This window comes from Fragaria vesca, linkage group LG2, assembly GCF_000184155.1.
Source record: "Fragaria vesca subsp. vesca linkage group LG2, FraVesHawaii_1.0, whole genome shotgun sequence".
NCBI classification, from domain to species: Eukaryota; Viridiplantae; Streptophyta; class Magnoliopsida; order Rosales; family Rosaceae; genus Fragaria; species Fragaria vesca.
Window position 1 is genome coordinate 64,043 of NC_020492.1, and position 10,675 is coordinate 74,717.

The window sequence follows — 10,675 nt, forward strand, 5'->3', positions numbered from 1 at the left end:
TTGTGGCTATCGAGTCTGGGTGTTTTTGTCACAATGTTGCAAGAAAATTACTCTGGCTTGGTACGTGGCGGACAAAGAAGACGAGTGTACAGGTACAGCCGTGAGCAGCGTAACACATGATAATATTAGGGTTTTGGTGGGGTTTTCACGGCTTTACCGTTTACTGAACATTACTTTTTTTTTTTTTTTGGCTACAAGTCCTACAACATGCAGTACTGGTCATCCCTGATTAGGGTTCATGTATCCACATTTTTGTCAAGTTTGAACTTTAAAGCATCTTTGCCAGTAATCACTAGTCACGTTAAAACTAAACTAAAATGATTTTCCAGCAAAAGTTTAGGGTTATGCCACACATCTTTTGTATCTTTGGTATCTTAAAAATTCTGAAAACTCTAACCCATCCACATCTTTTGTTCTTTGTTATCGTTCAAAATTTTTAGTTCCAGAGTTTTGTAAAAAACCAAATTAGAATTTTTGGTTCAAAAAGTATCTAGAACCATTTGGATGAATCTTTATGACCTGAAATCTCTAAACTGTAGTTGATGAAAGTTTGTCTGATGGAGTTGGCCCCTCGTGACATTGTATGAACTATGAGGTAAGAAGGTTAACTACATTGACTTCTGGACAGATTGTGCAAAGCAATTTGTCTAACCGCTCCTCTGATCAGACCTCATTGGTATCATAATGTATAAGAGATCAGGATGAATGTCTCACCCTGATTAAGCTAATCAAATCGATGTCAAATTTATACATGTAACTCCCAAAAAAGCTACCCATTTATTGAATTATTTCCTATGTATAAGCTCCAATTGCTTCTCTTATACAGCTCTATTGCTCACACCAGATACTATTGAAATTCAAAGGACTTTGTGTATTACCTATACTTGGTTCATATATGAAGAAAATGAAGGTCTTAACTTGCTCTTGGCATGTCCTGTTGACTGGCATCATTCTTCTGCATGTTGGGTATCACTGTCTGGCTTGTACTTGGCATGCTTCTTGCTGGTGGAGCTGAACAAACTGGTACAACTGTTCTAATTCGAACAGCTGGTGCCATGAAGCTAGGTCTTGGCCTGCCAAATTCCGTTCTTTCAAGTGTAGGGGTGGCTAAATATGAAGGATTTCCAGCTCTCATTCTTGGTGGAGCAGGAAACCTGGTTGGCAAGTTATGTGGTCTAGACGGTCTAGACCCTAGTGAGGAAGTGGGTTTTACAGTTCTTATCAGTACAGGATCTGCAGCAGATGGTGGTCTAAGGCATCTAGGGGGACTCATTCTTGGAGGATTTTGTAACCGGAAATCCATTGGCCGGAAACTAGAATCCATGGTCCCTGGGTTACCCCATTCAGATTGCGCAGTTTGGTTCCCTTCCAGCTTAAGGTTATCAATTCTGCTTCCCAACTCGACAAGCTTTTGTTTGCCATCCCGCACTTGTTCCTGGATTCTTACTTCAGTTGTATTGTTTCCAAGACCAAAGGGAACTGGCACTACAGATGGAGAGTACTCAGGCGATTCTTCTGATTTTTCTTCCTGTATCTCTTGAATAGTCACTGTGGACTTGCCCCTGATTGGATTAGGAACCAAATGGTTTGAGAAGCAGAATGATGAGCCTGAGGTAGAAATTGTAATTTTTGGTCCCACAGAGGTTGACGCTTCCTCTCTTGATGGAAAGTAGAGACAGTGATCTGGGTGAAGCATGGATTGCATAAATGGATATATTTGAGGAATGGATGCAACAGCTGGTAAAACAGGAAGCGCCAACAATCGGTTTTGTTGCTGTAGTAACTGCTCTTGCTGCCACAACTGATACATGGCTAGTTCAGACGAATAATTAGAAGAATAAGCCCAGTTATGGAATTGCATCGGATATAGGCTTGGCATTGGCATGGTAGAATTGCTGCAGATGGGAGTGTTTCGATGTTGTCCATGTCTGCGATCATTTCGAGGGTCCTTAGGGTCAGATGGACGTAATTGTCCAAGAATACGAGAAATGATCACTTGTTCCTGTTCTTCAATGCCTTGGAACTCCATAGAGGGAGAAGATGAATCACGTTGAGCCACTGCATAAGTAACATAGAGTAATTATATATATAGGTGTTTCACTGTATTTTTCTTTACGCAAGTTTCCAATCTGAATTGTAAGCAGCAAAATGCAGTAAACAATGCATGCAAGTTTTTCAAGGCAAAACCATATATGCTTCAATGCTTGTCTGATTCTAAGTTCTAGCAAACCTACTTAGAGCAAGACGTAAAGGAAATAATAATGAGATAGTGCATACATCTTTTCAGGGATGTCCAAGCAGCTACTGCAGCATTTTTCTGAGCTTGTTTCTTTGTCCTAGCTGGATCCCCAATAAAATTCATTCCTCCTAGCTCAACTGTACATGAGAAAACAGGACCATGGCCGGGTCCAGATCGAACAGTTGTATAAACAGGAAGTTTTAAACCAGCTCTGTGAGCAGTCTCCTGAAGCAAATTCTTGTAAACTCCAGTTTCATCCTGTGCAGCAAGACGTATTGATCAGCTATGCCGCAGTTTGCATTAAATTAGGAAAGAAAGCCAGATGCCAATTAAAACGGTGGAATCCATCTTTTGGAAAACCGAGTAGCAAAGAAGTCCACTACAACAAGAGGGGAGTAGCATATGTAGTTTACTTAAACTGGTCTTTTGGTACTTTCACTTTCATGATCTCTATCAAACAAGATTCTACTTCTCTATTATCAGAAGTACCATTATTTTGCAAGGCAGAATGAAGTCTTGAAACAGTCTCCCTTTAAATTTTTAACTCTTTTAGGGTAATCTACAGTCATTGGGATTGCTTGGTCATTAGGTAGGTAAACTATTGAATATATTGGATATGGTCATTCATTGTTTACTCCCATATTGTGAATACATCTAGAAATTGGTAACCTAAACTTAAAGAAGGAAATCAATGTGACTTCTGCTACTCACCAATATTCTTGCAGCCAATGCTCTGGAAGGTCCTCTACTTGCAAGTGTGTTCAATGCTACCTCTGCTGCAGCATGTTCTGCCTGTCTAAGGGTAGTGCAAAATGTAGGACTTTCAAAAGTTTCTCCATTGAAGTTGACAGTTGCTTTGAATCGAGGGGCATGATCTGGACCTTCCCGTATGCATGAATAAGAGGGCAAATTGAAACAACTTCTCTGAGCCAACTCTTGCAATTGGTTCTTATACATGCCTGTATCCAGACAGCATACATTAGAAAAAGGGGCTCTGTTTCAAAGAACTAGAAACTAACCGCTAGTGGACCTCCTCTTCCCTACTGAAGAACATAATGCATAAGCATGAATGGTTCATGTGCCCACTGCAGTTTCTTATTATCTTAGCTTAACACGATCAAAATCCTAAGGCACAATGTTTAATATCTTCCATACTTCCCTAACAATCCAATAGAGTTAAAGTCCACAATGCTAAACAAACGCATATCAACAATCTTGATCCACACAAAATGAAAACAGAATATACAACTGATTAACTCACACACCAATCATTCTCACCAACCACAGTAACTTCCAAGTTTCAACCAACTCCTCAATCAATACCAACCAAAACCCAGAATCTCAAATCACACAATGAACTACACCACCTCACAAATGATCAAAAGGAAGTTACTTTCCATCACCAACACCCAAACCCACATCAATACAAACACAATCACTACCAAACTCAAAGAAACCAATCACAAAAACCCAATTCACACCACCAATTGAACACACACCAAATTGTCTCAAAAAGCATCAAAGACTCAAACTTTAAGCAATCAAATGCAAAAAAAACGATCTGGGTACGAACCAAAAGAGTGAGAGAGGCATTCACCTTCGTGGGTTAGCTCAGTTTCCAGAGGCTAAAGATACCAAAAAGCTGCAAGAACGATAAGAGAGACAGAGCAGTGGAAAGTGTGGGGCTTTTATTGGGTATCAGTTTTCTTTTTCACGCCATTCTATATATAATTGTGTTTCTACTTTTGAGTACTTTCGCAGTCAGGACGGTAGAGAATAGAATGAATGTGTACTCTCTAATCTCTATACATGTATACCAACTTTGAGCTCTGCCAATTTATACGTCAGAGTTTTGACGTTCACTTTTTGTTGGGTACTTGGGTGAAACACTTTGGTTGGGTCACTTGGGTGTGAGTGTGCAACACTTTGGTTGGGTCACACACGTTGTTTATTAGGCTCGGTTTCATGTTTACAGGATTTTGAGGAGTGATTAGGAAAATGGCATTATACTAAACTTCTTAATAATTCTCTTTACATTTTTATTCACATATCTAATGTTTGTTAACCATTATTTTCTTGATCAATTGATGACCAAGTGAATATTGTTGATGTGTTCATATCTGTATTGGGGATGAGGGATCAAATAGATAGAGATGATTAATTAGAGAAGTGGTACTCTCTTTTGTTAGGGTTGTCTTCGAAACCCTTTTTGTAAGTTTGATGATTATAACAAATGCACGAGCGTTGATAAAAAGAAAAAAAAGAAAAAGACATATAATATATTGTTATCTAAGTTTTCTGAATTTGAAAATGAGTTCATAATACAGAAATAGATGAAAACATGTGGGAAAATTCTACAATGTGTTAATGCATGTGAATGATGTGATGCATCAACTTTGTAAATTGAGTATTCAAACCAGTAATATTAGTCCTCGAAGTTATAATATGAGTCTTTAAAGTTATAAAATTTTCTAGTTACAACATTAGTAATCATGTGTCCTTAAGTTTCTTAGGTCATATACAGAAATAGATGAAAACATGTGGGAAAATTTTACAATGTGTTAATGCATGTGAATGATGTGATGCATCAACTTTGTAAATTAAGTTATCAAATTAGTAATATTAGTCCTCGAAGTTGTAATATGAGTCATTAAAGTTGTAAAACTTTCTAGTTACAACATTAGTAATCATGTGTTTTTAAAGTGGTAAAATGTTTGCTTAAAGTGGTAATTGAGTCCTCAAAGTGATTAAAAAAAGTTATTACAACTTTGAGGACTCAATTACCACTTTAAAGACAAATGAGGACTAATTTTGTAACTAATTTTTTTTTTCTTACAACTTTAACGACTAATATTATTACTTTGAGAGCTTATTTTACAACTTGAGGATAAAGTTGATGCATCACATACATTAACACACCCTTACCTTACCCATGATATGCGGCCTTAAATTTGTGGCCTTAATTATATGTGTCATGTAAGTAAATAAAACTATATAATATATCTTGTCAATTCATAACATTACATTACCAATTTTACCTTTTTTCTATTTCTTTTTTTTATTTTTAAAGGTGAATTAATGATATTAATAAATATTTCTTTTATCTTACCGAAGCCTCGGCCTCCCACCATAAGAATAATGCTTTAGTCCCAGTAAAATCTTATATAATAAAATTTAATAAACGTTGATATAGTTATCGGTTATGTTATAATAAACAACTAGGCAAGAGACCCCGGCCGAGCTCTGCTGCGGCCTTTTTTCCCGAAATTCTGAACATATCAAATAATCCTCAAATGTATTCTTCAAAAATTTCTAAAACATTTAATCTGATTACATGTCTACAAATCTATAGAATATCCAAATCTTTTTCTTCTATTTTAAGAAAACATAAAATTCTAACAATATTTCTAATGGCTGCTCAAAAAACACTCAAGGCCTGAGTTATGCCAGAATATTTTCCCTGAATTCAAATTTTGATGAGATCTTCTTCCCAACTTGAGGACCTTAGCTACCTGCAAAAGAAAATTCTGAATTATCTTTTTGATAGTAATCGTCACTCGCATTTGTTTATCTATGAAATGACGGCAAAAATGGGCCGACATGGTGGGTGTGGAACAACTTATGAAGGTGAATTGAATGATGGGTAAAAATCAGATAAAAAAATAAAAAAATAGTCTAAATCATTTCATTCGATGGATTCAAATTTATTCAACCAATTCATTAACTAGCATTTACTATAACATGAATCTTTCTATGTGTTTAAGGGAAATTATGTTTCCGTCATTCTGTTATGTGTCTTGCCCTAATACACGTATGATTAGTTAATATGTTTTCTTATTAGAATAGGATAGAACTTCTAGGTCATTCAGGAGACTCTATATAATGTCTATAAATAGACATTTCTATCAATGAATGAGTAGACCGTTATTGTCGTTATATTCTCTCATACAACACGTTATCAGGCACTCTGCTCTAAACCTAAGCAACCCTAGAAACCGGAAAAAAAAACACTAATTTTATTTACTGCCGTTTGTGCGTCCCTGATCACCAGTCTTCCCACCGCACCACCGTGCGCATAATCACACGCAAATCCTTTCAACGTCATCTTGTGCGTACGTAGAAGCAAGACCACCCCTCAATTCAAGATCACCACCAAAGCAGCTCCATATGAGGAACACAAGACCCATTTTTGTTCGTTGATTGGTTGTTACTAACGTATACATGAGCCTCTTATGCGACTGAGAGGTGCCTCCCTAACGAAACTGTGTGCAAGATAACAACTTTATAGCAGAGCAAAACAGCAACAAGAAAAGCTAAGCTTTTTACTATTATGCAGAAGTGTAAACAAACCGAATATTGAATGGAACTATTTGAGTGACAAAAGAACGATAAATAAAAGTAGAACATGAGAACACAAAATTTATAGTGGTTCACCCAATCAATGTGATTGAGCTACGTCCACTTTCGGAGCTAGCGAGAAATTTCCACTATGACAATTGGAGAGAATACAATAATACTCCCAACCCCAAAACCCCCCAATCTTCTCTGTTGATAGAAAACAAAGAAGCTACTGTATATGCTAATCTAATTTCCCTCTGTTTCTCTCGCACACCAAATTGGTGGTGGCAACCCTATATGTATCTTACTCTATTATCTAGTTAGACTATGTCAAATACATATACATATGTTCTCAAGAGCATCTCCAGCAATTGTTGATTAAATAGTTGATAAATTTGGATGAAATTTATAGTTATCAATCTATTTTGAGAGTTGTATTCCAGCAGAGTAGCTATTAGAGAAAATTTAGCTATTCATTGACAAATTCTCTCTCCTGAATTGATAAATTTGTCAATATTGCTTATCAATTTTTAAATTTGTCAACTTCTTAAGTATACTCCTCACACCACCGAACCACCAATTCCCTATCTTCACCCTCTCATCACCTCAAGACCACTCCACCATATCTCATCCTCACTTCACCTCTTATCACCAAGCCACCTCTCCTCAACACCATATCAAATCACCTCTTTCCATCACCTCATTTCCACTGTCCTCAACACCATATGTGATGTTCTCTGCTCAGCGGAAAATAAGCTAGGCGGCTGTGAAATGGACTGGTATGGGATTCTGCAGGTTCAAAGATATTCTCATGAGGCAATCATCAAGAAACAAGTCAAAAATTCGGGCTGTTACTTCATCCTGATAAGAACAAGTTTGCTGGTGCGGAGGCTGCTTTTAAGTTGATTGGAGAAGCAAATGCGGTGCTGGAAGACATTTTAGATATGATATGAAGTGTAGAGCTCTACTGAGAACTGGTGAAATACCATCTGCCCATCAGTTTGATGAAAACTTATTTCTCAAGAAACACTGTGATGCTGCAAGAAATGCTCATAATATCCCTCAGTCACAGTATGCTATCATGAATGAGCATCAAAAGGGGCAAGCAGACACATTCAGCACCAGTTGCCCCTTCTGCAAAACAGTGTATGATTGTTCCAAGGACTTTGTAAATAGATTGCTACGTTGTCTGATTTTGGTATTCAAGGTATTCATCCAAAATCTCTCTCTATAACCAGTTTGCAGATCATTCAAAGCTTCCTAATCAAATTCCTATAAAAGTACCATCCAATCATGATGGAGCTGGAAACTCACCTGTAAAAAGAATTCAAGCTGAAAATGCAGCCTCAAATCCAGTGTCAAAGGTGGCAGTTGCTGCTGATGTCGATGGAGCTTCTAACACTGGAAAGAAATATAGTGAGCATGGGGTTGCAGTAAGGATGGAAGGTGTTGAAATATCCAAGTCTGATTCAGTGAAGTCCAAGTATTCAGGAACATCGGGAAATCTGAACCAAAAAGAAGGGAATTCAATTGTATCTGTTGGAAGTTTCGAGAATGGAAATAGAGCTAGACCTGATTCTGAGCATGTTATTCAAGAAAAAGTCAGTATTCCTTCTGAACTCAATGGTGGCTCTCACATTTTCATATCTTTGATGAAAAACAAGAACCTTTCTTACCTTGGTAATGATGATGATGATTTTGTGAACCCTCCAAAATGGTCAGGGAAGAGCCCACTGTCCAGTGCTACTGAAAAGAAAAGAAAGAATGCAGATGTGTATGGTGAATGTGGCTCATTCGAAATTGATCGGTCACCCTATTCTGCTGCGGCTTCTGTGGATGGACCTAATAAGGCACTACAAAAATTAAGCTTCCCACTAGAAGAATTTTTACCTAGCAAAAAGGGTAAAACTGGGGAACCTGTGCCAGATAATGATGAAACCAACTTCAAAGCTAATGTGAATCCTTTGCCAAATGTTGGTGTTGCATCCACACTAGAACTCATTGAGGTTCCTAATCCTCAATTCCATAAGTTTGTGCTTAATGACAAAACGTTGGTAGGTACTTTTAAAGCTAACAAAAACTGGGCACTTTTTTATGGTGAAGCAAATGGCATGCCCAGATACTATGAAATTATACGATTAAACCAACTTGCCGAACATTTGGATGATGTTTTCTATGTCAATGTATCCCAGGAAGTTCAGTTAGTCTCAATTGATTAGATCTGATTGTTAACATCATATTGCAGTAGCTTAAGTGTATGTCATGGAATGTGCTGTTCATTTGCAATGTTGTCCTTAGACCGGCCTCTGATGTTCCTTTCAGGTTGCATGCATGGAATTAGTGCCTGTTTGTTATCTTTCTTCTCATCAAAACTTATTGGTTTGGAGTTTGGAGGCCAAAATTACTCTATGCTAATCTAGTTGCAACCCTTTTGTATTCAACCCTTTCAAAAGAAACAAAAACGTTCATCTTCAAATTCGTTATTTTCATTGAGACTTCTAGCTTGATTGGAATATGGATTCTCTGTTCTAAACTTCTAACCACAAAATCTCATACTTGATGATTGAATCTCTATTTTCATTGATGTGGTAAAAAAGAATGTTCATTTAACGACTTTAGTAAGACTCTGGAAGAAGTCCGACTTAAATTTCAATTAATTTTACAGAAAACTAAGGAATCAGTTAGCCTGAAGACAAGAATATGAACACAAGCAATGTGGTCATACAGATGCATTTCAAGATATTACTAGAAACTTGAGCATAGATTAGACCAGGAAATGCCTCAGTATAACAAGAAAAAATACATGTAATCCTACGCCACAGTACTATCACTTCCATATTTTGTTACTAAGAGAGAACAGTATTCCAGAAATACATAGACAAAATGGAATGATATGCATACTGCAGAATAAGTAGGAATGGTATAGATAAGGAAAGTTCTAGAGTGCATACTTTAATGTCATACATGGTAACCAATGTAATGATAGTTATGATCCTTCATAGGCCTCAGATATAAACATCGTGTAGAAGAGAGAATATAGTAATGAATTGAAAATAGGAAATGGTTCTAGACTTCTAGTTTCACACGCAGGACACTAAAACTTGCACCAAGAAATATTATTAGTAAGAATCATATGGAGCAACAGAAGGAATAAGAAAGCAAAATAAAAACTAGAATGGAAGAACAATTCCAAATCAATCAAAGGAACATCATGATCAGCCTCGTCTTCATAATCTCATCACCATAGTGAAATGGAGGCTTAGATAGCCCCAGCCAATGCGCGGCAAATTTCACAGTGGATGTGCTCCTCAAAATCTCAAATGTTTAAAGAAAGAATAGTTGTAAGACCTTAAGGACCCCATCATTGCCAAAGAGTTCATAACCACCGAGCTGTACAAGAATCAGAAGCAGAAGGGGGTAGTTCGGCTGTTCAACCAATTTGGACGGAAGCAACTTGATAATGTAGAAAACCTAAATGTGTGTTTAGCTTTTGGAATGAAAAAAGTTTGGGCTGTAAAATACAAATAGAAATCAGAAATCATAGTGATGCAATGATGTCCATTCCTATGGTATAAGATTCAACTTGTTATAGGCAATTGTTTTTTCCATATATCTCCTAATGAGAAATTTTATTAACACATCCATATATACTAGATACACATTCCATACTTAATACACCTCCTATTTAACTTTTTTGTTTTAACATTTTACTAAATACACATATCCAAACTTTCCAAAAGACCCTTATTGAAAATACACAACCTATTCACTAAATACACATTATTTTCTAAATCTTCTACTTAGGGGGGTGTATTGTAATTGGATTCATACAGACTAATTTTAATCAATTGACTTTTTGAAAAGTCTATAGACTCTTTGAAAAGTTCATAGACTTTCACTGATTTCTTAAAACCATCGATTTTTAATCACAAACTTTAACTGATTTCTGAAATCTACAGATTTCATATGAATGACTTATGTAGATTTCTTAATACTTACAGAGTTACATAAAAGGAAAAAAAAATAAAGATGCAATGACAAACACATAATGACACCAATTATAAGTTTAATGCTTATCTATCTAATTTCGATACATAC

At 36.5% G+C, this 10,675-nt stretch overlaps 1 protein-coding gene across 1 annotated transcript; it reads right to left on the reverse strand.

Annotated features, from left to right (window-relative positions):
- Positions 1-645: 645 nt before the first annotated feature.
- Positions 646-3,936, reverse strand: LOC101304819 (double-stranded RNA-binding protein 2-like). Its single transcript, XM_004289569.1, has 4 exons — positions 3,837-3,936; positions 2,951-3,198; positions 2,278-2,497; positions 646-2,058 (listed from the first exon to the last, which is right to left on the reverse strand). The coding sequence occupies exons 2-4, from the start codon at positions 3,194-3,196 to the stop codon at positions 914-916; spliced, it is 1,611 nt and encodes a 536-aa protein (XP_004289617.1). The 5' UTR covers positions 3,197-3,198; positions 3,837-3,936; the 3' UTR covers positions 646-913.
- Positions 3,937-10,675: the final 6,739 nt, after the last annotated feature.

Bases quoted from the DNA above. Each gene is read 5' to 3' on its own strand.
- LOC101304819 (XM_004289569.1), bottom strand. From the start codon at position 3,196: ATGTATAAGAACCAATTGCAAGAGTTGGCTCAGAGAAGTTGTTTCAAT. The intron at 2,498-2,950 runs GTGAGTAGCAGA...CTTGCTGCACAG, and splicing joins CATTGGCTGCAAGAATATTG to GATGAAACTGGAGTTTACAA. The intron at 2,059-2,277 runs GTATGCACTATC...TTACTTATGCAG, and splicing joins TTGGACATCCCTGAAAAGAT to TGGCTCAACGTGATTCATCT.